The sequence below is a fragment of the Platalea leucorodia genome (assembly GCF_965183815.1).
Source record: "Platalea leucorodia genome assembly, chromosome: 3".
NCBI lineage: Eukaryota > Metazoa > Chordata > Aves > Pelecaniformes > Threskiornithidae > Platalea > Platalea leucorodia.
The window spans coordinates 20718764-20746148 of NC_138825.1; the positions used below are offsets into that span (position 1 = coordinate 20718764).

The window sequence follows — 27385 nt, forward strand, 5'->3', positions numbered from 1 at the left end:
TCCGCTCCCCTTCTGAAACGGTTGCATTAGCAGGGCTTTAAAGAAATCTCTACAAGATAATTATCCCAGATCTCTCTAGTGGATTTGCCATGTGATGGTGCGTCTGCATGGGTGTATCAATAGTATCATAATATTATATATCAGTTTTCATCCCAAAGTGCTTCACGTGTTAAGGGGCGAAGCCTAACTAGAAAGATGTGGCAAGTGAAATGGAGCTTTCTGCCTTGCCTACCAGATCCCTCAAGGCCATGGGGTGTGAGAAGAGCCTTCTCGCTGGTCTTGCACCAAATCTGAGTTTGGCCCCCCGAGTCCCACTGAAGCCCCCCAGGCTGGACCCACCGCCCGGTTCGTCCTGCCTTGCGGCTGGGCAGGGCTGTTGTGCGCTGCTCTGTTACCGAGGCCTGTCCTCGGTGGGCTCCCTGCCTCTGATGCTCTTGCTGCAGCCGATAGCCTTGCCGAGCTGCAAACAGCAGCCTGCATCCTTCCCCCTTCCCTGTTCTTCTTGTTAAAGACAAGTTGCCTGGGGCTGGCTGTCCCCACGGCCCAGCTGTGGGGTGTCCATTGCTGAGGCTGGGTCAGGCAGTTACTAATGGTCTGTGCTGGGCACTGCTTCCAAGGGTGGATGAAGTGGGATCTGTGCTGTCACCTTCCCAATGGCTACGTCCCCCAGCCTCACTGGCTGGGTGCCCTCTTCCACTTCTCCAGGGCCGTGCTTGGCTTTGGTCTCTTGCAGCTCCTCCTGCATGAGCCCGCGCAAACAGGAGGAGCGTTGTGCTGTGCTGGCAATTCAGAGGCAGGGATAAAGCAGGGATAGCCCTCTCAAGCTCCATCTCCAAATGTCTGCCCTTCCATTTGGGGCCATGGAGGGCAAAGATCATGGTCATGGTTGCATTTCCTCCTGGACACCTTTCACCTCCTCCACTGGCCCCCTCCATGCCGTGCTGCCGGGCTCCCTCTCCATCCCTGCTCTGCCTGTCAGAAAGGCTGGGAGCCCAGAAAGGGAGGCCAGCCCTGCACCTGCTCTGGGTGGGCAGCAGATGCCACTGAGCCCTGTGCCACCTTCCCCCTTCCCAGCAGGGAGAGTCAAAGCGCTGCAGTGGGGAGGAAGCCACCCCAGGCAGTGGCAGTGGACGGTCGGTCATGGGCTGCAGGGCGTGCAAAGGGCTACGCAGTCCCACTGTAGCACAGTGAAATGTGCTCGTGGTTTACTCCCTGCAGCCCGCTGTCACCCGTGGCAGTGTTGCAGCCCCCAAGGATTTGTGGTTTTGATGGAGCAAGAGGCTGGCCCTTTCCCAGCAGGGCTGCAGGCACCCCGGGGGTGGCTGAAACCCATCCTCTGTGAACTCTGCTTGGGCCAGAAATAGGGTGATGGCTGCAGCCCTCGCTTTCGCGAGAGGCTGGGACAGGAAACGTGAGGATCTTGCACAGAGGACAGCTGGTGTTGGACAAGCTGCTTGTGTAAACCTGTGTTCGCAAGGAGCCTCCTACAGAGTTGAGGCATCCAAGCAGGGCCAAGGGAAGCCTGGCAACCTGGAAACTACCTGTGTGCCAATATTTGGGGTCAAAACTATTAGGTTGTGGACACTCACTGGTTTTGGCTGGGGTAGAGTAAATTTTCTTCCTAGTAGCTGGTAGAGTGCTGCGTTTTGGATTTAGGATGAGAAAAATGTTGATAACACTGATGTTTTAGTTGTTGCTAAGCAGTGCTTACGCTAGTCAAGGACTTTTTGGCTTCCCATGCTTTGCCCGGTGCATGAGAAACTGGGAGGGGGCACAGCCAGGACAGCTGACCCAGCCTGGCCAAAGGGCTATTCCATACCATATGCCATCATGCTCAGTATATAAACTGGGGGGAGCTGGCTGGGGGGCAGCGACTGCTGCTTGGGGACGTGCTGGGCATCGGTCGGCAGGTGGTGAGCAATTGCATTGTGCATCACTTGTTTTGTATATTCTTTTATCATTATTATTGTTATTTTTTTTCTTCCTCTGCTCTCCTATTAAACTGTTTTTATCTCAACCTGTGGGTTTGACTTTATTTTTTTCAATTCTCTCCCCCATCCCACCATGAGGGCAGAGGGTGAGGGTAGTGAGCCATCGGCTGTGTGGTGCTTAGTTCCTAACCGTGGTTAAACCACAATGATGAACAATTGCTTAGAGACTTTAGACCCCAGCTTGTCTCAAAAATGACAAAGGGAAGCCCTGACAAGTCCAGCTGGGATCTCCCATGTGTTTCCCCACCTGCAGTGGCTTTGGGGAAGGAGCAGAGCAGTGGCACTTTGGGGTGCTTTTTGGTCTGCTCCGCTCAGGCATGTGTGGCCAAGCCCCCAGCAGCACAGGGGCTGCTGTTGCATGCGAGCAGGGATAATGTGCCTGGAGGCATTTTGAAGTGTTAAAACTGCAAAGAAAACCCAGGCAAGAAGGATTGCTGGTAGGTGTGTGCACAGGGGAACAGCAGGGTGGCTTTTCCCCCTCCCTTTTCTCTGTTTCAGACGTGCAGGCAAGGCTCCTCACCAGCCTGCTGCTCTCCTGTAAGGCTCTGGGTTGTTAATTCCTTAAGAAAGCCCTGCCCTGGCCCCTTCCTCCTCTCCTCAGGTGATGCAGGTGTGGGCTGCTGTCTACTGGATGCTCTCCACTACCCAGCTGGTGGGAGGAGGAGAACTCACTTTGATCCAGGGCTGATGGGGTTCTCCAGGCTATGTAAAGAGACTCTGCATTTCGTTCCAGCTGTCCAGCAATAGAATATATTTAACTTTAAAAAAAAAAAAAAATCCACAGTATCAAAACACAGCAAGTCACAATCCAATACTTGGCAATATAAATAGGCATACAAATGGTCCTCTTTAACCCCTCAGTTTGGGCTCCAGCGTGAAAATGAAAGGCAGGCTCACCATTGGGGTGCAAACAGCAGAGGTGAGCATGCACCTGTTCCCTCCTTCCTAGGGTGGAAAAACCCAGTACACCCAAGCATGGCCAAAACCAAGGAAAACATGCACTTGAGCCAGCGGCAGACAACTTATTCCCCTCCCAGCCTGTGGAGCAGTGCCTGTGTCTGTACGTGTGTGGTGGGTGGAAAGCGGGGTGCAGGTCAGGATGGGATTGCTTGCTGGGTGTTTTGGGGAGCGCTGCCATCACCTCCAGGCAGTGCTGGTGGAGGCGAGCTCCTGTTTTGATCCCAAGCCCAAATGTGCCATTCCCTTTGACCTGCCTTCTGGAAGCATCCTTAGGGCTGGAAGATTAATTGAGCTATTCTCGCCTTGTTGGTCCTAGAGTCTACATGAAGCCTTCACATCCCACAGCACCGTTTCAGTGGAGGGGACGGGGGGGTGTCGCTTCCCTCTGGCCAGTGGGTAGGTGCAAGAGAAGCAGAACTGAATTTTAGCCTGGCTCTAGTTATGCATATGGATGAGAAGAGGAGGAAGGATGGCTTGTGGGTGGTATGGGCTCCTGTGGGGTTCACTGTAACTAACCCTGGTTCAGCTGGTGCCACTGTCACCTGGGGTTTTTACAGTACGCTGGTCCCATGGGGGATGGAAATGCTGAGTGCCAGTTTGGAAAATAAATTGCACTGCTGCCTGAAAGTGCATTGTGTGTGCGAGCATGAAGAGAAGCCAGCTAGAAAATACGTGTGTTAAAATAAAATAATGTGTGTTAGCAAGTGTGTGGGAGAAGCCATTGCTTTTGACTGGGAGGAATATCAGATCTAGCCAAGCTTATAGCACTTCTTGTGTCTGGGCTTTAAATGTCAATGAACTCTTCTTGGTGTCTTGTAGAGGATGCAGTTTGGGTTGAATAGTAATAAAATACACTCTGGCTGGAGTGTATGCGTGTATATGTACTGCAGTGTCATACCAAAACAGGTAGGAGGCAAGGCGAGGGTGGAATAAAACAGGCCCCCAAAGAATAATGAGACCGTGACTCTTCAGTTTCCTGACCACGGAGCTTGGCACAACACCCCCTGCGCCACGGCGAGACTACGACAAGGGGCGATTTCCAGCAGAACTGAAAGATCTTTAATAAAACGTGTGACAGTCGATGCACATGGGGAGGAACATGCGGCTTTGTCTCGGGAAGCACAGGATGCGGCACAGATGGAGGCAGCTCGCACGTCTAACGCTCCCTACCGCACGGCTGCCTGCCGGAGCTGCTCCTGGCACAAAGCTCCGCTGACCTTGCTGGCTGCAATGGCCGAGCACACGTGCCACGGCCGAGAGCGATGCTGACCCCCTGCAGCGAGTGCAGCCAGGCGGGTGAAGGGCCGGGAGGGCGGGGGCCGGCTGCCATAGCACCTTTTCCACGGTAAGTACAGATTTGGCAACACCAATGAACTTAGAAAAAATGTTAACGTGCTGTGCATTGAAATGGTTGGGCTGACCCAGAATGAAACTGGCTTGCAAGTGGCCACAAATTTCAAAAAGACATTTGGTTTGGTTCCTACCTGGAATTGCTTTCCACCGAGTAGTAAAGCAGCTGTTCAGCCCAGCTGGGTTCAAGTACCAAGGAACTATTTCGTTAAAGCCCTTTTTTTGAGTAACATGGTTTTCACAATCGGGAAAGAGCAGCAGAAAATACTGCATCGCTGGCAGATGGGGGTGAAGCAATTGCTTTTATTCTTTGTTACCTACTATCGCTCTTTAGCTGTAAAACTTGCATCTAAAACATCTATATGTAAAAAGCAGAAGATGATATAGGGATAGCCTGGTGCCATGCACCTTTGACCCGATCAAGCGTTCGCTGGCTGCACCGGCGAGGAGGCAGGCGTCGGTTTGCAGCGGTGGTGCAGTACGGTACGGCACGGCGGGCGCTAGCGGGACAGCGCGGCACGGCTCCCGCACGCAGGAGGCGAGTTATCCAGCCCCGGTGTGGGTGGGTGTCCTGGAGTGGGTGGCCTCCCTCTGCAGTGCTCCGGAAAGAGGTGTAAAAGTGCTGGCTGATTAATTTGGCCCTAAAGAGAAAGACAAGCATTGCTGATGGGGGAAAGCTCCAAATTAGCACTCATACCGGTGTCTTCACTGCGTGCTCTTCTCACCAGCCCGTGAATTGTGGCCACCATGCACGTACCTCCGGCTCACTGCTGGCTTCCCCACCGCAGGCTCCCTGGGAGCCCCTCAAGGGAAGCGGCTCTGCCTGGTCTGTCCCTGGCACAAACCTCTGGTCTCTTAGAGGAAGAAAAACAAGTCACCATGGCAGGGGATGATACTAAAGATGGGACTGAGCAGACCTCCCCTTGTGACCACTAAGACTTGAAATCCCATCTGTCCCCGCCAGCTTCCCCAGCCCTGCCCTGCGGCTCAGCCTCCGAGCTCACTGCGCCCCATGTCTCCCTGCTACTTGCCACAGGGAGACCTGAAACAAGGCTCAGGGGCTCATCATCGCCCAAGAGCATGCTGCTGTTCACACCTGAGCTGGGGAGAGCTTGGGGGTGCTGGTTTTAATCAGGGCTATTGGAAAAAACAGAGGTTTTTATCATTATTACTATAGCAGCACAGTTTTGGGGAAAATACAACTTGGTGCTTGCTCCCCTTTAGCAAGGCCAATCTATAAAGTTGCTCCCGTCCTAAAGCAGAGAGTGGGAATCTGTGTGGTGCTAATTAAAATCAACTAAGCAAACTCCCCCAACAGGCAGAAATAAGGCCTTACAAGGAGCTAATCCTGCTACGTTTTGTTCCCGGGGGACCTTTTGTATAGGTGCTGGGTCTCTGGGATGGGGCATCTGCTGCTGGTCTGACATCTGATGCCACAGGCAGTTTAATGCCCAGTGAAAATGTCAGCTTTTTTTAACCCTCCCCAGACTGAGACTTTCTGCACTGCCTGTCCATTAAATGTTTAAATCCATCTTCTAAATGTGAATCCATCTTCACAGGCACCAGAACAAGTTGTTCTTAAGCCACACTTGGCTGCTTCTCTTTCAGAACTTCTGCACCCAGAGGCTTTGCCTGGTTTCTTTTCAACACTTCTACCAGGTGGCCTAGTGAAACCTGTTAGCCGTATCTGCAGAGGCTCCCGCGCATCCCTCCCGAGACCACGGCACAACTAAGTTGATGCTCAGGCAGTGTTTGGAGTTTGCACTTGAACCAGCCATTCTGTTTTGGCAAATGTGAGAGGTAACCACTGCTCGTGGTCATGGCGCTCGCTGCAGCTGAGCTGGCAAGTTGTTTGGGTGGCTTAATGACTAGTTATAAACTTCAAAAAAAGATTTCCCAGCAGCAGCTTGTGAAGCAAGCAGCAGCTTGTGAAGGTGTTTTCCGGCTGTGCTGCTGATTCCCTGTTTGCTCCTGGTTAGGATCCTATTTACCCTTTATTTTCCCAGGTTGGAAATGAACGAGCAGAACTTCTGTTTCGCAGTAAATGCTGAAGCTCAATTCTGTATCATCTGTACAGTCCTGCAAGCCACAGAACTGCAGATGATAGAGCACAGGTCACGGGGCAGCCACCCTCTTAACCAGTCCTTTTGGTAGAAATGGTCAAAGAGAGTTGAAATTGTTGAACATCGTGAGGAGGAATCCTATGGGTGATTGCTGTGGCAACGGTGATCTCGAGGAGCTCATCGCTTGGTTTTAATGCAGATGTCAGATGGCTCTTGGGTTTCATCTTTCCACCACTAACCTATTAGGAGTTGATTTTTCAAAGTGCTGCTGTCTTGCAAGCCTCTCCTCGGCAAAGCAAGGTAACCACGCCTTGCTGCAGCGCAGCATCGTGGTGGGATAACTGTGCTGCTTTTCCTCTTGAGCACTTGCGTTAACAAGAAGCACCAACTGATGCTTGTCTTCCAAAGAAACCCACTTTGCTGCCTGTGTTGCATGGCTTATGTGTCTCTAAAAGTTGATGGGTTTCATCCATCCTCCTCTCAAATTATAAATGAGAAGGTTTCCTGTCTGCACCATGTTACGGATCTTTGCTTTCTGTGGAGCAGCCCAAAAAGCTGAACTGAGCACCCTCATTTAGATACAGGGTAGATGCTAATACCCATTTCTGGCTGGCCAGCATAGCTGTATGAGCCACCGCTTAGGGTGCGAGGCGAGAGAAAGGCAGCCTGAGTTATTCCTGCGGTTCTGCCATGGCTTTGCTTTGGAGTCTGGTAATTTAACCTTACTGCATACTGCTGTTTCTCAGCTGTACAACAGGGGTAGCAACGCCTGTCTATCATCTACAGATGCAGGGGGTTACTGTTAATATTTGGCTAGGACCTGTGAAATATTGCTTTAAACTTAATCTGAAGGGTCTTCCATGAATCCATTTCATGTTGATGGGTTTCCTTTCCTCTTGCTAACCACGTGCCAAAGAGCCAGTTTAGACGTATGTCTCCTATAGGCTATAGGCACTGTAGGACATGTGCTCAGTGGGGCTTGTGCAGTTTTGCAGGCGTTTAGCTGAGCGTGTTGGCTCAGGCGCGCCGTGCTCAAACAGCAGGTAGTACTTGCACATGCACAAGGGGAATGTCTGCAAAACATGCTGCCCTAGCTGAAGTCTGGCTTGGTAAAATATACAATGAGTTGTCTGTGTTACAAATTTGCATCCTTATTATATGGGTTCCATTTGCTCTTCCGATTAAGGCTGCTGAGATCAGAGGAAGTGCTTGAGCCAGCAGCCTCCCGGCTCACAGCCAAGGCTGGCGCTCCCAAGGCTCCTGACTCTGCCCCTTGCTCCTGTTCAGGCAGCCCAAAGCTTTTTATAGTGCACAGTCGTCAAAGGGTGGGGTGAAAAAAATTTGCCATCAGTTCTGATGCCTGTTCTGGATAAATGCACATGGTTTGGACGGGTCCTGCCCCACCACAAGTTAGCTGGGACTGTGGATTGTGCTTTATCTTTAGCCCTGGAGAAGGACTTCCAGCGCTGGGAGAGCAGAGAGGTATCGGTGCCTGCTTTCCACAGGCTCACAGCAGAGTGTGGACACTGAGCAGGTAGGAAACTTTCTGGGAGGAAAGGTTTTGCATTAAAGCCAGCGGGTCTCCAAGCCCAGGAGAGCACCCAGGGCTATGGGGAGGCTGAGCCATGTCTCCTGCTGGTGTAAACACTAAAGGAGCTTCCTACGCCACCAGCTCCCTGGGGAGATCACCGACAGGCACCCTGCCCAGCGCAGGGCTCTCCTCCACCCTTGGCGGCCCGCTGTCCTGCTCAGCGTACCCCTACGATGCCCCTGAGGGTTAAACACACAGCGCATGGCAAACAGCCGGGTGGTCTGCACTGTCTGCCTGCAGATGATCAGGCAAGGAGACACGTGGGCTCAGGGGCACTTGCTGCTGTTTGATACCTCAGCTCTTTTGCAACAGGGGGTATTTTAACTGACAGGATCTGCTCTGCATGGAAAATGAAAGTGAACCTTAAAAGCAAACCATCGTGCTAGGAGAGGCCAGGAGCTTGTAGAGCAGCAGGGTTTGCTGCCACCCCCTTGCCCCCCAGCTGCCTCTCTGCAGGAGCGATGGGCTGGAAGCGGGTCTCAGCTCTGTCACACTCGGATGGCTCCCAGTTTAGGCAGCGGGTTTGTTTGAAGCTCCTCTCGCTGGGAGGACCCTCCCCAGAGGAGAGCAGCAGCCCGGTTTTGCTCTCTCTTGGCAGGGCTCCTCCCATCACATTTTTGGAGTGGAAAAGCAGCCAGATGCTGCCACCAGGTCCCCCCAGCTGAGCTCCTCTCGCCCTGCTGAAACACCAGCCAGGGTCAGAGGGGGTCACTCTGCCTGGATGCCCAATTTAGCTCTGTGCATTGTGTGTTCAAATCACAAAAAACACAGCCCTACCCCATTTGGCCATGGGCCTCCCAGCTGCGACTACTACCGAGCTCCTGGTTAGCACCAGTCGTGATCCTCAAGCTTTAGGTGCTTACCCCAGGGAAACGGAGCAGGGACACTGCTTCAGCCAGGAGCACACGCCACGCCGTAAGGGGATCCATTTCCAAAGCATGGAGATGCTTCCAGCAAGGCCCTTTCAGGGGAAAAGCCTCTTTTTTTTTTTTTTTTTTTCTTCTTCTTCTCCTCCTCCCCCAGTATTGTTTTACACTAGAAGCTTTTGACAGCATGTGGTTGCAGCCACCACCCTAGAGGCAAGGCGCTGCGGGGCACCGGTCCCTTGCTAGGTAAAGTCTCCCCAGGAGCCGGCAGGAGGTCTGGTCTTCGCATGGTGCCAGTGGATGGAAGCAGGGGACGGCCCCAGTCAGTTCAGCAGTACAATACGATTTACAGCAAGCACATTTCTCAAGATATCTGCAAGGACAGAGCTTCACTGAGCATCATATATACACAGACAGCAGAGGAGGCTGGGCTGAGCCCTCCGCTACCACGAAGCAGTCAACGATGGACTCTCCGGGTAGGGGAGAAAAGTACCGCTGGTTTGCTTTTACATACTGTACATATATCTATTAATAGCTCCTTGGCATTTGAAGTTCACAGCTGGTTTCCTTTAACGGTGAGCATAAAAAAGGAGGCAAAACATCTTCAGCTCCTTCCCCCTGGGAGGAGAGAGAAAGCAGCATCTCCCACTCCCCTGCCTCAGCTGCCTGCCCAGGTGCCACCTTTGCCAGGGGTGTCTCCTTCTCCCGGCACCCTCTTCCTCCTCCTCATCGGCCGCCCACCGTGTGCTGGCCAGGGCCAGTCCTAACCCACGCCGTGCTTGCCCCATCTCCGCTGCTCAGTGGGATCAGTGCAAGTCTCCGTCGGCTGCTCTGCACCTCCGCTCCGCTGGACGGGCAGATGAACCGGGTTCAAACAGAAGGAAACAAAACAAAAGGAAGAAGAAAGACAAAGGGTAATGAAAAGGTCCATGGCCCACAGCTGCCAAAGGAAATCTCTCGCCGTGTTTCTCTGACCATACTTGTCCCAGCCACTACAGCTGCTGTGGGATCCCCTGTTCCTTGTAGCCTGTGAGGAGGGAGGGGAAGGGAACATGATTAGTGTTAATTCCTAACGAGGACCCTTGGCGAGGCTCAAGCGAGCCTGGTTTACCAGGAGTGGCAAACCATGTGGGAGAATAGGGGGGGCTGCCCCGGGGCAGGCTCAGCCTGGCGAGCCACCCTGCCTTGCTTTAGCCAACGCCTGCCCTGTGCAGCCACGGGGTGCAACCACCTTCCTGGGCACGGCGATGCGGCTGTCGGCGGCCAGCCTTGCCGCTGCGGTGCCTGCCGGCCGCCGGCCCTGGCGTGGGCAGAGGCATGTCTGCTTGAAGAGGTTATAAAGGCACAGTAGGTACTGGTGGCCGCCAACTCCAGTACAGCCCAATAACTTAAAACCGTCACAGAAATGCTATGTTTTCTGCCTAAATTATTCTGTATCAGAGCGTGTCTTTCTGCAGTGCCAGAGAAATATATGCCCTTATATACTGCTCCAGAGACACCGCTGTTCCCAAGCGCTGACCTGGCAGGCTGCTGGTTGTGCATCCGACACACTCGCATCTCTACTTGTGCTCTACGTCTGAACCTCGTCCTTCCAGAGGACCGCTAGGTAGGAGGAGGCTGGCTTCCTCTATCCACCTTTTAGTTCCCGTGCTGGCTTTTGCTAACGGAGTTCTCCAGCAGCAACCAATTTGCACTGTGGTTTGCAGAGGTGAACAAACATCTCTTGGAGGAGAAGGGGGACACCTTTAATCACAGGCTAACGTGTCAGAGTTCAACCACAGACCTCAGGATGCCTCCATGGGCCCTTTCCCTAATGATATTCTCACTGCCATGTTATGCACTTGCTTTGCTCCAGCCCAGCAGAATGGTAGGTGCTTTTGTCAGGGTGTCCGGTGGGACTGGAGAAAACAGAGCTTTCCAGCAGCAAAACCAATTGCACTGGGAAACTGCCTGGATCCCTCCTCCTCCACCCCTTCTCTTCCCCTGGCCATGGGGTTTAATGCACCTCCCGTCCAAGGCAGCAAAGCTGTCGGGGTGGGGGGCTCTGTGTTGGCGGACACCAGGGCCCCGCTGTGTTGCAGCCACGTGGATGCTGCGAGGGCTAAAGCAGCTTGTCCCACTGCTCGTCACAGCTCCTCGGGGGACTGGGGTCCCACTTTATTTGCTGTCCCGTACGTAGTGGTTAAGGGGAGGCTGAAAATCCCATAGGGGAGGGCTCCTTCCCCCAGGGGACTAGGGCAGGGATGGGCAATAGGAGAGCACCTGCAGCTCTCGTGCTGACACAAGATAATGAGAAAAATACTGAGGTTTTTTAACACTTTCCTAGGTGGTTGCAATGACTGCACCAGAAGCTTTACCTGCTTTCTTTTTAAGAGAAGCTGAAATTGTTATTATGATAGTATCAATGCAAAAGATCTCCTTTTTGAAGAAGAAAACAAACTGTCCTTACCTGCGCTGCCTGCAATGGTGAAGACCTTTCAACTAGAAACCTTTTAAAAATCTGGAGGGTTTTTTTTCTTTGTTTAAATAATGTAAGTAGCCTGTCATTTTTATATTTTGAATTCCAAATGAGTCTGAAATTTCACATCTCGGAAGAATGCTTAACTCTTCAAATACTTTTCCATTGATGCTTTTTCATATTTCTTTCCAATCTTTACGTCAGGCTCTTGTAAGTCCCTTAAAAAAGCTGAACACAAAATACCAGCAGGTGCCACAATCCCTATCTTTAACGGACTTTTTGCTGAACTAAAAATTGGCCCCGGCAAATGAACTTTGCTGCACTTTGGAAAAATCCATGCATTCACCCAGCCTTGGCAGTCTGGATCTCCTGCTGCTAAACGAGCACAAGGAATAGAGGGGATTAATGACACTTAGCACGTATTACCCTGCACCGCATTGCTGCCCATCATGTGCAGCTGAAGAAGAAAGACTCTCACCTCTTTCAAACAGCTTTTTCTCAGGGGAAAAATGATGATTTCTTATGCATTTATGTTCTAAGTGTGAATCAGCTCTGACGGCAAGATGAGCTGGTTGGAAACCTGTAATATGGGCTTGTCTACAGCATCGGTTTAATTTGTTTAGGGAGCACAGTAAAAAAAAAACAAAACGCGTGAACCAGAAAGTTGGGGCATGCCATAAATCCTTAGCTAAAGTAAGCAAGCTAGGTTATGCTTATAGTAACTTGCTTGCATAGCCATGCCTTTTATTAAGGTATAATAGAAATCCTTTCAGTTGTGCTATCAGTTTTGAAGCTGGCTGGAAGCCAGTTACAGTGGCCAAGCCTGTATCTCTCTTTACATGACCAAAGTATGACCTGTCCTATGCTAAACTTATTTATTAAAATATTTCAGACTTAACTTATTAAATAGTTTATATATGAAAATAGTTATTTCATTTGTTGCATAGGAAGAGCTATCCTGTATGAAGCAGCTTTACGTTAATACGCCTGCAATACAGTTAAGGTGCAGTTCTGTAAAGCAGACAGCTCTGGGATCAAGATTAAGTTGGTCTGAGTATGTGCACACAAAATCACTGATTTAATCAAGTTTGCTTGAAATTGCACTTCTGGAAACCATTGCAAGTAAGATTCAGGCAAAAAGAAACCAGTGTGTGCACAGGCTGTCCTACCAGGACTGGGTTCATGCGGAGGGCGGCCTCAGGATGCTCTTGAGGCTGAAATGGGTCGCTGCCCTGCTCCGAGGGTGCCCTTGGGGCAGCCTGAGGGGCATTTCAACACTGGGCGAAGAACACATCCCCGGGGCTGTGCGGCCACAGGACAGACACAGAGACAGGCGGACACACGCATGTACAGGCACACGGATGGACTTGGGCAGCACCAGCCAAAGCAAATCCCAAACGGCTTGCCCCGGCCGAGCGCTTGCTGCTCTCCGTGGGGAGCTGCCGTGGGGTGTGAGGAGGAGGAGGAGGAAGAACAGAAACGAACTTACCTTGTGAAACTTTGATGGTGAACAAAAGGAGGCAAAGGAACATGAAAAAAAGAGAGAGGGAGAAATGTAACTGTAGACGATATATCCAAAACACATGGAGAACCAGAAAAGAACGAATAAATTGGGGCTGCAGAGTGAACAGAGAACAGCTGCTCTACCATCAGACATTCACACCAGGGCTAAACATTATTTAAAATCCTTGTACTTGAAGTGGACCATTTCATTTGGGCCTCTTGTTTAAAGAGGATGGGGGAATCTTCATCTGCTTTCCAGCTCACCAGCCCTCAGCCGGTCAGGCTGGATGGACTAACACCTCTGAGCGATGCTCCCACAAACGCTTTCCTCCGTGACATTGCTATTTCACGGTTTGACTGAAGGGCAACCACTGAAGGAAGGTGGCAAACAAGACATCACGGCGTACCAGACAGTGTATGGCATGCCATTCACGGTCCGAGAGCTGGAAAAGCTACACCTGATGGCTTTTTGGCTGTTTTGCTGCTGAGTTTGCTTGTGCCCACAGATAACTCTCAACCGCGGTGTGCCTCAGCCCCGCTGGGTGCTGCAAACCTCGGTGGTATTTAGCATTCCTACAACATTTTAACAACTTACTTAATTTGGTTGGAAGCTGCAAAAAAGGGTATTTTTAACTACTTTCCTCAGGCATAGTTTGGGGGACGGCTCTTATTTAGATTTAAAAAAAAACGTAATAGGCCTAAGCGGGCAATTTGTCCTCAGAATTTCCTTCATCTCATGAAAGGTTACGAGCTGTTTTAGGATGTTGTTCTCTTCCCCGTCTCTCAAGTGCCTTCTGCTGCCTTTCCTTCCCAGAGCAGCTGCGTTACCTGCCCTAGCAGGGGCCCTGCAGAGAAGAGAGGCTTGGTGATGCTTTCCAAACTCCCTCAGAGCCTGAGCGTACAGTAACCATGCAATCATCTGCTGCTGCTTCTGGCAAGGTCTGAGCGTTGTAGTTAGCAAAGGAGTGACAAGCGGACAGTGTGATTACAGGTAATTTCTTACTACTGGCTGGCAATCAGTCCCTGAGAATCAGCTGCCCGCTGCAGAAGCAGGGGCTGCAGGAGGAGTCCCCGTCCTGTGAAACTACAAGCGATGGCGCCTTTGCTCGTTCATAGGCAAGTTGTTAATTCAGAGGCCAGAAGCTGAGCGAGGGCTTCCTTCAGAAACCAGGCTTGACTTCTTGGCTGCGTTCATTAGAGGCAAAACAATGCCTGGACAAACAGTCCCTGACTTCTGTCCCCTATGCCGCCTCAGTGTGACATTACTATATTGATTTCTGTGGTATCTCTGTTAAGCAACGGCACAAAACCTTTTATAATGAGCTCTGAGCAGCTAGGGAGTTCCTGGAAAGGCCGTTCCTCTGCGTTCATTCTGCACGATGCGGCTAATGAAGACGTGTGCTGCGTGGGCTGGGGACAAGGTGTGCCTTTAGCAGAGGAAAACTTGCCCGGAAAGCCCTGAAGAGGCTCATTTTCCCAGCTGGCCTTGGCCAGCTAATTGGCTTTGGTTTGCCTCAGCTCCGTGCCTCGTCCCCACAGCCGTGACAAGGGGTTCGAGGAGAGCACGGTGCAGCAGCGCTGCCCAGCCACCACCAAGGGTGGCTGGATATTTGCAGTGGCAAGGGGAGAGTCCAGATTTTTTTTTTTTTTAAAAGAATTAAGTGCTTCCTTTTAATCTACCTTTGCCTTCAGACAGCAGGTAAAGCAAAGGACAGTACCCAAAGCCATATGGCTCCTTAAAGAAGATATCTGTGGTGTTTAATGGGGCCAGCTGGCAATTCATTTAAATTAGCAGAGAAAATGCCCGGTGCCATTGTGCTGCCAAAAGTAATTAAGTGTGACAGCAAAACTGCATTCAATTAATCTTTCTTCTGGGATATATCCTGCTAAAGGGCACCTTACAGGAGATGAGGGCTGGATGGGACCCCCGAGGTCAGTCAGTCTCTTCCCATGTCCCACCTTGCCCCGACAGACGTGGGTCTACCCTCTCTTGGGGTCTTCCAGTGACAGAGAGGGCAGATCCTGCCATGTCACCCCTTCAGCATTTTGACTTTACAGGAGGGAAAAGGTCTCCTAATTTCCGCACGGATCTTTCCTGCTGTTATTTAAGTCTGTCTCAGGCTAAACTGCTGCCCTCTCACATTTACTAGCCTGCTGAACCTCTTCATTGCCTGCTGTCTCATGCTCCTCTGGGCTCTCTCCAGGTTGTCCACATGAAGTACAGCCTCCAGAGCTGGCCACAAGCCTCGCCGCAGCTTTATGTGTGCCGAGAACAGTGAGGGGACCAGTTCATGTCCTACAGGCTCTGCTCCTACCTGCCTGGGCGGTGTTTGTTCCCTCCACAGCAATGTACTCCTGTGCAGCTTGTGACTCACTGCAGCCACCACATCCTTCTCTGAAAAACAAGTTGTTCCCTAGCATGTATTTATGCAGTTGATTAATCCTTCCTTAGTGTCTTGGACTTGTCTCTACTGAGTAGCATTTATTTTTTTCACACCATTTCTTCGATTTGCTTGAATCCGGACACTGCCCTCACCGTGCCTGCCATCCCTGTAGCTGCCAGCGGTGCGGGGCTGGTAAGCCCCTTCTCTGGTCCATCGTCAAGCCATGAACGAAAATACGGAACAGAGTTAGATTCAGGAGGGACCTTTTAACATACCTGTCCTTATCTTTCCAGTTCAGGAAAATGCATTTAGAGAACAGTTCTCAAGTGCATTTTCACCCAGGCCATGTCTCCCTGGCTTGCGGGTAGGAACGCTGCGTGAGACGGTGTCGGCGCCTGAAAGTCAGGAGGGATGGCTGACCGCCGCCGCCACTCACAAAATGAATCCCTCTGCCACAGAAGGGAATCAAGCCAGTCTGACACAGCTTGCTCTGGAAAAAAACAGCTTGACTTTTTTTCTTTTTATTTCCTAAATGCATGCAAGTCACTTATTTGATTACTTCTTCCAGGAACTGAAGTATACCTGATTGGCCTATAATTCTTCTCCTTTTCCCCTCATTAAAGACAGTATGATATTATCCCCAAAGCTCTCCCCTCAGAGCAGGCTCCCCCTTTTAATGGCTGAAAATTAGCACTAGAAGATGAAAAACTGCAATGAGCCTCCCTAACTCCCACCCAGCTCTCTACCAGCTAATAGGCAGGCAGGCCCTGATCCAGGGAGCGAGGCACTCATCCCTCAGGGAAAGCCGGAGCGGAGTCGCCGAACCCCGGCTGCTTCCCACCCTTCTCCTCACTGCTGGCCCCCATCAGCTTAGACACCACCCACTGTGCCCTGCCTCTAGCCCATCAAAATCGTGGGGCACCCTCACAGGGACACATGGAATTGGCCATTTCGAGGTGAGGAAGACTAGAGGTGGGCAGTAGTTTCATATTTTTTTTAACTGTTTCCCACCTGCATGCAGATTCAAGTCGCAATGGTGTGCAATGTCTGTCCAGTGTATCAAATAGTTTGTTTGCACACAAACAAAACCCAAACAAAGCAAACTGTTTCCTGGCAGTGTTTTTAAATGTAATGTCTTATTTCTTGCATCTGAAACATTGTTTCCTTTTTAAGTTACTACTTTTTTTTTTAAACATGAAAAGAAAACATGAAAAAACAAACCATTTTGGGTCTGACAGTGCTGTTTGATCCAGCTGGGAGCAATTGATCACTTCTTTGTTTTGATTGAAAAATGATTTTTTTCTTTTATTCTCTATCAACCAAGAGCTGCTTTATTTAGCCATTATTTTCTCTGCATGGTAAGTAAACTTAAAACCCAGCTATTTAATGAGACAGCAAGAAACTGCCAAGGGCTGCAACTTGTCAGATGATATATAGCTGGTTAACATAAGACATGTTGACTCCTCTTACCCTTCTCTTCTGCCACCAGAGGGGCCAGGATGAAATACTGTTGCTGTGGTCAGGGATCTCTCGGCCTGAGCATCCCCACCACATGCTGCTCGCCCACCCTCTGCCTCCCAAACTGGTGGGGTCCAGCCAGGTGTGGGGAACAGCTTCAGGGCAATACCGCCAAGCTGTATGGTTTTCCCCAGCAACCAAACTGGAAAACCAGTAAGAGCCTCCTGAACCCCAGCCCCCCTACGCAGAGGACATACATGAACAGGACTATGGAGAAAAGCAAGTCACAGTTTCAGCTGTAGCTCTTTCTCTGGACAGATGCTTTCCTGCCTCTCCCCACAACTGCAGAACTGGGTCCTGCCAGACAGCGAACCGCACACGGAGGCCGTCCAGCAGAGGAACAGCAGAAGAGCATATGATTATGAACACGTAATTATGGGATTACACACAAATTGGGCAGATTCTTAAAGACACGTCACAGATGTACACCGATGCACAATTTATCCCCAGAAATAACTTGGGCTACCCCTGCTCTGCGAGTACATCTGAGAGGAAGCTCGGCAGGTGGTTTGCAGGGAAAAATGAAGGGCATTTCTGCCTTCGCCCTGAGGAAAGCTTTTTGCCTCACTTATGTTCAGGTTTTTAATATCCATAATTTGCTCTGCATGGGGATTGCCCTTAACTCAGCCTGTAAATTGAAGCTGGCTCAGAAATTAGCAGGTGGTTTGGTGAGAGGGCTTAACCCCTGGGTTTGGCAGCTGAAGATGTGCACTGGTTCCCTGCTCGTTTTTTCAGTTTCATCCATTTCATCTTTAGGCAGGTGCCTGGCAATTTCCTGAGATCCTCTCTCCTCCTCTGTTATGAAGCCACAGATGCCATCAGCAGAGATGACAAAGCGGAGCCCCTTCAAACCAAAAAGCAAAGCTGCTGGTAAGATGTTCTCTGGGAGAAGCACTTGCTTTGGGAACTGCCTGCCCTACCAGCCTGAAGGATCTCAGACCTGTTGGTTTGGGGCAATGCCCACCGGCCTCTGCCAGCCTTTGGAAAGGGTCTTGCAGATGCCGTCAGCACCCTGAGTTGTGGGCTGCTTCTGGCTTTGGAGGCGAGGTGAGGCTGTCAGCTTAATTCTCTGCTATATGATACAGGTGATATGATACAACTTTTACACCAGTAAAGCTCTTTAGCAGATAAAGTTACAGAGCCTGTATTCTACATTGGTAATATATACTAACTGGGTGACCTATATTATGTATGTTTAAAAAAGGATTCCTCTCTTCTTCCCCTAGACTAATGTTTTGGAGGCTCCTTAAAGGGTGTAGGGGAAATCCTTCTAGGAGTAGCTAAACAGTCCTGCTCAGCCTAAGAACTTGGTGTGAAACATGAAAAAAAGCCTTTGGGTAATTGTATTCTGGGGAGGAAGGGGAGGGTCCAGGAGAGTCCCCAGGGCTTTTCTGGGGACAGCTGGCCCTGAGTGCTCCCTGGGAGCAAAACTGGCCTCGTGGGAAGGTCGCACTAACTGGAGAGATGCAGCCGGAGTCTCAAGGGAGAAAGGGCTTTCTCGTTCAAACACGCACGCGGATGTGACCAAGGCAGAAGAGGCTCCAGACAGCAGAGTTCACAGTGCTGAGGGGCCTCAACCCTTCCTGCGCTTTTCATTTTATAAAGAGGAAAAGAAGATCCTAACCCACGTGGTGGGATGGGAGGCTCTTCCAGATGCGTCCTGGGGCCCGTCCCAACTGTCTCCCAGCAATTCCTCTGCCTACTGTGTTTTCTCATGGACTTGCAGAGCTCATCCGGTGGCTCTCCTTCCCTACAGTGCAGTCCGATGGCTTGCAGGGGGGTTAGCTGGGACCCAGCAACACAGCCACGGAGGGGAGAAGTCGGGAGGGTGAGTGCACTGTACTTACTTGCGAGAATGACCATGTCCATCCCCCAAAATATACTCATAATCCAGCCAACCATCACGATTGCCGTCAGGATCTGAATCAGAGCAGCAGCGATGTTCAGCCAGAAGACACAACACATGTGCCTGTCAGGGAGGTCGGTCCGGGCTCCGCACAGCACGGTGAAAGCGGATACAAACGTTCCTAGGGAGAGAGCAGCAACAAAAAGCCCAGTGAAAGCAGTGGCTTCATGCCAAATTCCTTCCCTTAGACCCACTTCTCACAGCATCCCACTTCTTGTGCTCCCACTGCAGTGCTCAAAAGCTGGAAGCACTTTACAGGAGGACAAATGGAGGCACAGCCACATCTCACTCAAACACGCTATTGCCTCCCATTGAATTACACCGATACGTATACTTAAAAACCAGGACAGAAAAAACCCTCTTTGGGTTTTGGCCTCTTCCCCCCTGCCCCCAACAGTAACCCCTTAGGCACTGTAGGCAGTTTACAAGGGAGTGCTGTGTGTCTGTGGAAATGCCGGTCTATCTTTTTTCTGCCTGGTGGCTCTCTCTTGGGAAGAACATTTACTACACAGAAGCTCTAAAAGGGAAAATTGCACCTGGAGTTAGACCAGGACTGGCTCCAGAAAGCTGTACGGGTCTGGCAGTCTGTTACTATTCACAAATACTGCTCTAGAAGGAGCACACACACAAAAAAAAGGGGTGCTAATGTGGCACTGCATCTTTACACAACACTTTCCCCAGTCGCAAGTTGTTACCTGAGAGCATGTTTTAACAAAGCAGAAGCAGCTAAACCAGTGCTGGAGCCAGGCGACCTGGTGTTGCAGCCCTTGGCTCTGCTTGAGACCAAATTACAAAACTTGCAAACACCCTTCAGACTTCCTAAAACAATTCAGATATTAATTATTCACAGCTGATGTCCTGGGCCCATGGATAGCTGAAACCCGCAGCTCAGGGAAGCCTTGTCTGTCCCACAACCAACCTGCAAAAATACAGAGCATGGGCAAAGAGCAGAAGAAACTGTTTTTGACCCCTATAATGTACGAGCTGTTGTCCAGGAGGTTCAGTCACCTGATCTAAGTATGCATTTCAACACCTCTTACCATTATAAATAGTCTTTGGGTTTTTTTAATATAAATACAGCATTGCTAAGGTAGGTACAAAGGTGTAATGTGGATTGTACTGGATAACGCAGTTCTGGGAAATGCTTTCTTTAGTGAACATCTTGAATTAAAAATCCTGCAGCATGATGTCCAGTGGTTTCTACAAAAATTGCCCTTTTTCCTATTGAAGGATGGAAGCCTGCAAATGCCCTGTAAGACGTGAATGAATGAGCTCATCTTCAATGCACAGAAGTGCCTTGCTGAACTCGGGGGAGGGAGGGAGGGAGTCCCTTGGTTGGACTGAAGACGGGGAGGAAACACTCAGTTTACACCCCTCCACAAGACCTCACCAGACAGAGAGAGCAGAAGGATCTGGTTAGGTGCAAAATACCATTTCGTCCTGCACTGCCGGGGTGGTGGAAGAGATAATCTCTTCCATTGCTGCCTCTTCTTCAGTGGGTCACAAGGAGAACAGGCAGTTAAGATGCCGAAATGCTGAGGAAGGCTGGCTACAGCCTGTTTTTTAATCTCACCATCCTCTGCAGGCTTCAACTCCAGCATCTTCCTAACACTCCACCAGCTCCTAAAACCCTGCTTGTCTTCCTGCTGCTGGCTCGATCTGATTTCGTACTCCCACCCGCTCCCTTTGCCGCACGCCGAAGCCGGGCATGGAGCAGCCGCGGAGCGGCACCGTGGCGGAGGGGAGTGGGTGAGCGCTGCTGGGGCGGCGGGAGGCAGCCCTACGGCAGAGCATCGCCGGCAGGGAGAGGGGCAACCTCTTCTCCCGTGTGAGAAATCCCCCACCGGGCTTCATCCTCTGACTGTTCGGCTTTCAGGGGCAGTTTCATCCCCTTATCCGCCAAAACAAAAGGGTCTGCACAGAGGAAAAGGGGAAATAATTTTAATCCCAAAGGACATTGTACAAGTCTCCTCATTGCTTGTTAAAAGAAAGGCTGTCTTTTGCTCTGTGGCTTTGTCTTCCATGTCTTTTGTGTCCTCCGTGTGGGATTATGTGAGATCTCTGCCCCGCTTCACCTATCTTTTTTTTCCTTTATAGTGTCTCCAAAGCAGCCAGAAGCCTGGAATATTCGCCCGTGCTGTTCCTGAAACTGTTCTCTGCAAAGTTACACCACAGCACTCTCTGAGATTAAATATGGATTGAGGCAAGATCAGAAACTGGGTGTTTACGTTTTCCCATCAGGATAGGAAATCTTGCCAAATGGAAATGCATGTCTCTCTTTTTAAAATGAAAATGAAAATCTTCCCCTCTCACCTTACCTTTAACTCTTCCAAGACGTGTTACAAAAAAGGTTGTAAATGAGCAATAATTCTTAAGCTACAGCTTCAAATCCTTCCAGTGAAGCTTTTAAGAGTTTTACATCATTAGAGTGAGGTGCTGAATTAGCTAATTAATCCCCGAAACACCACAGTGACTAAGCTAATGTCTAGTCCCATTGAGAAGTGAATAAAGCAGACAAAGCAGTTAAGTGTCCCTCTCTGGACAGGGAATTGATACAGAAACTAGGATTAAAATCTCATGAACCTTGGCTTCTGATTCCCTCTTCAGACCACTTGCCTACTCACAGGAGCCAATTCATTGTCCAATGCCAGTGCATTTTCTTTATTAATTATGATTAGCTAATCTTCGGAAGGTTGTTGGCATCTTTACATACAAGACCTGAGACATGCCAGGAGACGTAAAATGGAAGTATTTTTCCTCTAGTCCACATATGCTTTAAAATGTGAAGCAGAAGAAAGAGTCTTAAATGCATTTGCCAAGGTGGATGATTTCCCCTTAAGAAGCCATCGTAGTTACACGTTGCCGAATATGGAAGTGTTTGCATCTGGAAGCAGAGAGGTGGAGAGGAGGAGGCGGAGGAAGGCAAGCAAGCTGTATCTGCTGATACCGCCTGGCTGCGCCAGAGCTGGGGCACCGAACCATCTCCCTTCCTGACCAAGCATTCAGACACTTGAATACCTATAGCCTAGAAATCATAAACTTGGTACGCGAGCTGCAGCTGGGATGATGTTGGCCAAATAAATCAGCTGTCTGAAAAGGTCTCAGGCTGTGAGGGTAACCAGCAAACACAAACTGCTAACTTTGCAAGCTGATGTAAACTAAAAGCCCCTACAGCTATGCCGGTGTAACATGAGCTAAGTAAACTGTATCAGGCATTTCTTATGTCTTCCCAATTAAAAATACCCCAAATGCAGTAAAATCTAGGATTATTCTAAATCATCAGTTAATACAGCCTCTTTGGGGACAGAGAGGAGGCGGTGGAGAGAAGATGTCCTATGCTACCCAAGGAGTCTGTTGGTACAGCCTCATGGGGCATCAGGGCCCCTTGCAATCACCTGGCTGAGCCGTAGAGCCCACCCGGCACCCGGAGCCAGCCAGTACCAGGGGCTGGGCAGAGGGATGGGTGGGAGCCGAGGTTTGCCCTTCTGGAGCAGCCGTGGGGCGAGGGTGAAGGCGCCACGTGCAGCGAGGCTGAGAGGGGATGGGAAGCTGAGCTTGCTTGTTCAGCTCCTCTCGTCTCATCTCACTTGGGGCAGCGTCAGCCAGTCAGGACACCGTGCGCCGTTTTTGGCAAGGCTTCTCTGGGAGCCTGTGTTTGCTTTTGTTGTCATCAGACTTGGGGTATTTTTAGATTATACCCGTAAATATGGAAGGCTTTTTGTTTTCAACAGTTTAACCCATTGAATGTGAAGGGGATGTGTTATCTGTAGGACGACACTGTAAAGGGAGAGACAAAGGAGGCGTTTTTGCCCTTTCTCTCCTCTCTGGTCCCTTGTCACACAGGATAAAGTCCCCCTTCCAGTGTACACTGGTACCCTGGCAGCCATGGCCTTCCCAAGAGCATCACCTGCTGGTTCCTGGCCTCATGGAGTGCACCAAAATAGTACGAGACGAATAGTTTGGTTTTTTTCTCTTAGAGGAAAAACTCACACCCTGGAGAGAGCTCTCCTGGTTTACTACTGTTTGGGTCACTCACCCAGGGTGGAGGAAGACATGAGGTCAAGCCCATGGTCTGTCCTGAGCACAGTCTCCTTGTGCTATCTGAGTGCAACAGTGACTGCGTTATGGAATATTTCAAGCTGCATGAGAGAAGTTTTTCTCTCCTGTTTTTGCAAGAAAGCCTATCCTGGGCACTTCTGCAGGCACTTCAGCGAGACATGGAGCTTGGCATGTTTCATGTGGAGGACCTGGCTGTGAGCAAACTTCTGATGGCACCTTCCCAGAAACACCAGAAGTGGGAGCCTGGTTGGAGCCAGGGTACAAACCAGAGCGAGACGAGACACTGATGGCCACAGTATTAAGTAATTTGAGCACACAGACAACTTGTTAGTGGGCTTCCCACTGACTACCAGATATCTGAAACTTCACAACAGAAAGCATCTCTGCTGCAAGGAAATAACATCTGATGAGCTGCCCTGTTACAGGTGGAAGAACAGCAGAAACCCAAATTACTGCAGTCAGGGGCAGCATGTGGAGCAGCTGCTGCTGGTGGTCATGGTCCCTACCCTACAAAAGCCTGGAGCTAGGGAGGGGCTGGGAAACACCCCTTCCCACAAGCCTGGATGTCATTTAATATGTTCCCCTATAGTACTGGGAGTAAATAAGGTGGTGGGATGGTGTTTCCTTTCCTGCTCCCAGGGGGAAAAATGGGATCATGCTGTGATGCTGGAGCACAGCTGCAGGTAAGCACAGGCAAAGATGGGAAGGAGAGGGGAATGAAATTTGAAGTGTCTGTGGGAGCAAGGAAGGCTGTTGGACTGACGGTGGGAGATGTAGTTAATGAGTGTGTGTTTTGTGGGGATGAGATGTACCTGTATAGCTGTATTGTGTCAGGGGAGTGCTCTGTGTGGGGACACATCTGATGTGCCTTTGAATTTTTTAAGTAAAATGATTATTAGCTGTCATTAAACAGTGTTGGCAGGTATATGAGGCAGATGCTGTGGATGTGCTGAAAATTCATGAGATGTACTGGTTCTTCCTTGCGTGAGTCAGAAAAATTGTGCGAGAAGGATAAAAAGACTGTACTTGTTTCTTCAGTATTACAGTGAATGTGGTATATATTGGTTAAGACATCCTTGGGTCCTAAGTGTCCTGAATTTGTTCCTATGCTCTAGTTTAAATGGTAAGAAGTTGTTTCAGTTGTGGAGGCTTTTCATCCTTGGTATCAATCCATATGCTAAGCTGTAGTCCTTTGGATTATGGTGAGGGAAAGAGAGCTACTAAAACTTGCCCAAGAAAGGGCAATCTGCATCTGCTGATGCTGAAAACCTTTCTCTTCTGTTTACGTGGGTAGAGCTGGGCTACACAATAAAATGAAATTGCACAGTGTTAACGCTCAGGCTGCCTATCTGCTAAGGTTTCCTAAAGCAGGGAATTGTTTGTGTCTTTGCTTGAGAAAACAGACACAAGGTTAAAACCCTCTGGAAGCGTTCTGTCCAGTGCAAGCCCTCACCAGTGTCCCCAGTTTCCCCCTTGCTGGAACTCAACAGGTCTTACACCACATCAGAGAGAACCTGCCAGCACAGGTGTATCACCTAAACCCTCTGAGATGAGTGCTTTCTTTCCAAGCTTACTGCAGCTCTGTGAACACAAAAGACTGGTCCAGAAGAGCACCTGATGTACCTGTGTGTGAACTACGGTGGGTCTTGCAGTTTGCAAGTCCAGCACTCTTGTCAGGGTCTCCAGCATGGCTCTTCTTCCCACGGCCTCCTCAGAGAGCTGTGATTGCAGGCAGGGGGCATGCAGTGAATCTCTCTGGTTTGCAGCAAAAGCAGAGGTGCAGAGGCTGGAGGGTGTCCTCCTGAAGAAGCTAACCATTCTCAAGTGCCTGGCTCTGTGGCCAGATGTGCTCCTTTGTCAGGAGGTATATTCCCACCCAGTTTCCTCAGAGGTACTCAAAGCAAGCAATGGAAGATAGCAACCCATTTGCCACTCAGCCCCCTCTGAAAATAGGTGCGCACAACTACAGCTGCACTCCTGGAGCAGAGCATCCAGCTGAAGTGTCTGTGGGCTTCTCGCACCGAGTAGCTTGGGAGTGCTGAAGAATTCATGCTGCTGCTATGGGTTGGGGCCAGTGCTTAGTCTAGGGTACCGAGACTGTCATTTACCCAGCAATTCTTCACCTGTTAGTGGCTGCTGGACTTGTTTCTCTTGAAATACAAAGAATGTAGAGATGGTAAGACCGCAACACAATGCTGCAGCATCAGCAGGCATCCCACCCAAGGGAACATGCAACCTGACTGTCAGTGGCATCCCCTACATCCTTCCCCTTGTAGTTCATTTCAGCCATGGAAGTAAGCCAGGACTCAGTGCAATTACCTGATTTTTTTTTTTATTTTCTAGAAATAATGGTGTTTTAGACCAACATCTTAAAAGCTTGGTTTTTAGGCTAAAGTTTAATTAAACAGCCGTTGGCAAGCTTTCATCCCCTTTCCAGTATCCATACAGACTAAAGCCTGCCCCTGCCAAATACAGTGCAAGGGGTCTAGGGCAGATAGGTGGCTTTAATGACTTGAGGGGGAAGAAGAGCAGGAGCAGTGGACAGCTTAGAAAACAGGAGGCTTGCTTGGTCCCAGGCAGCACCTCTTGGAATTGAAAATCTGAATCCCACACGCACAGGCCAGGCGTAATGAGCACTGCTGCAAGGGGGGAACATCAGCGATGTGCAGGCACCTGGGGGCAAAGCGATCGCCTGCAAATGCCAGGTCTCACAGACAGTGGTGCAGGCAGGACCTGGGCAAGAACAGTGGGAACTGAAGGGTCGGAGAGGGAGAAGAGAAAGGGGAGGAGGAGAGAGTGGAGGCAGTGAATGTAACAGAGCCTAGATGTTGCCATGGAGAGTAGCTCATGAATTTTCTTCCATGGCCTGCTATTAAAAATGCTTTGTTTAGCTTCTGCTAGCACATTGTTTTTATTTTTCCCTTCCATATCGGAAGGACGTTCAAAGTGAATTCTGGCTCTGTCTGGTCTTTTTGGCCTCGCTACGGACAAAAATATACAGTTGCTTGACAAGCGAGAGCTGGTGCTTGCAGTTCTTGTCTCCCCAGGATTTGTTCCAACTCCCAAGTCTGCAGAAGGCGGGCTGAATATAGGATTAGCTTTCTGGTTTCCCTACATACGTGAAAAATGTCCGGCATGTCCCAGAGCATTTTATGGCCATGATTGATTACAACGGCTTCAGTACATCGCTGTAGCTCCAGCACTGAGCTACTGCTCTGCATCTGTTTGTTATTAGTAGGTTTGTGTCATGTGGTCAGAACAGACTTGACAGTGTTTATGTAGCATCTACAGAAGACAGCCCACGTGCAAGAAAGATAGCATTGCCTTTGCATCAAAAATGAGATTTTTCTCATATTTAATGCTTTAGAAAAAGTTAACTCTTCTCAAAATGCAGAGTTTTTTAACACGAACTTCAGAACTTGACTGCAACAAACTTTCACAGACTTCCAAGGCTAAAAATACACAGTGAAATCTTAAATTACATGGGGGGGGGGGGGGGGGGCTGCATGAAGGTGAAATGACTTACTAAAGCTTTAATTATCCACGGAGCCATCGGCATTATTTTTACTCTGCAGCACTGCAACGTTTTGAACGCTTAAGAGCAGCCACCCATAAATAGTGAGATTGCAGTACAGTTTGTTCCACTGCCAGACATTCCACAATCCTTGGGTGAAGTTTTCCAATCCAGTCCTATGGTTTAATTCTGTTGACTTGATGCTTAAAATTAAGGGTGTGCTTGAAGTATCCGAGATTGGAGAACTTCTGCTGAACGGGGATGTGGGGCCCAACTGTGTAATTCACAGTGGCGGAGCAGACCTCAGACTTCTGCCAGGACTTGGTGCTGCTGAATTATTTTTGCAAGTTGTACCTGCCTGACTCCCAAACTAATTTTTTTTCCCCCTCTTATATAAAAGATGTGGTCCCAGAACTATGACTGACATTTTGCATCATGCTTTATAATAGCATGAACCACTGAGGAAAACTTGTAATTTCCCAAAAGTAAAGGGTGGAGAGGGGGGGAATTACTACAGAGAGACCTAGATATAGGAAATGGGAAGGGTGTAGCAAACAATACCTGCAGGAACAGAAAACTAATTGCTTAAGGTAAGTCCATCTACACCAGAAGTATCATCTTTTACCATATTTCCAAGACGCCGTGCCTTGAGGAAAAATTCTTTGCCACACTTAACTGACACACAGGTCAACTGTCTGAACATGACACCAATCTGCTGCTTATTCCCAACTTCTTCCTGATGTAATGCTATACCTCACTAACAGTCATCTTCCTTCCTAACCTGTTTTGGCTCCTGTTTGGGTCACCTGAGAATCCCTGGCTGTCCAAGTCACACCTGTGCTGCTGACTCTGGTGGTGTAGAGAGCAGATCATGCTGGATGTAAAGAAGTCAACCTTTGGGCACAGCGAGCAGCCTCGCAGGTTGAGCTCCGCATAGGCTAATCTGGCTTGCTCCTTGCAGCCAGACTGGCTTGGTTAAAGCTAATACAGGTCCCCGGTAGTGCTTTGCAGTTTGTAAGGCAGATGTTTGCTATGAAGCAGACCACAGGCCATCTGCATGTTACAGACAGGGAATGTAGAGCCAGGGAGGTTAAATGACGTGTCCCTTCCTCTGCTGCTAGCCAGGGGAGCTGCTATGAAAAGAACTGAGACACTGCAGCCTTGCTTCTGCTCAATGCTTACTTTTTTCTTTGCTAATGGAATGAGGAGAGAATTTTAATTA

The 27385-nt window shown here is 49.8% G+C and overlaps 2 protein-coding genes across 2 annotated transcripts in view; one reads left to right on the forward strand and one right to left on the reverse strand.

Annotated features, from left to right (window-relative positions):
• Nucleotides 1-27385, forward strand: part of LIN9 (lin-9 DREAM MuvB core complex component) — a gene marked incomplete at its 5' end in the record, with an annotated part of 274917 nt that overhangs the window by 84312 nt on the left and 163220 nt on the right. The window lies entirely within an intron of this gene.
• STUM (stum, mechanosensory transduction mediator homolog) overlaps nt 3484-27385 on the reverse strand; it is a gene marked incomplete at its 5' end in the record, with an annotated part of 51101 nt that continues 27199 nt past the window's right edge. Inside the window, 3 exons of the mRNA XM_082305593.1 lie at nt 3484-4942; nt 8819-9848; nt 18532-18711. Coding sequence (XP_082161719.1) covers nt 9814-9848; nt 18532-18711 — 215 coding nt within the window. The 3' untranslated portion in view covers nt 3484-4942; nt 8819-9813. The remainder of the gene's footprint in view (nt 4943-8818; nt 9849-18531; nt 18712-27385) is intronic.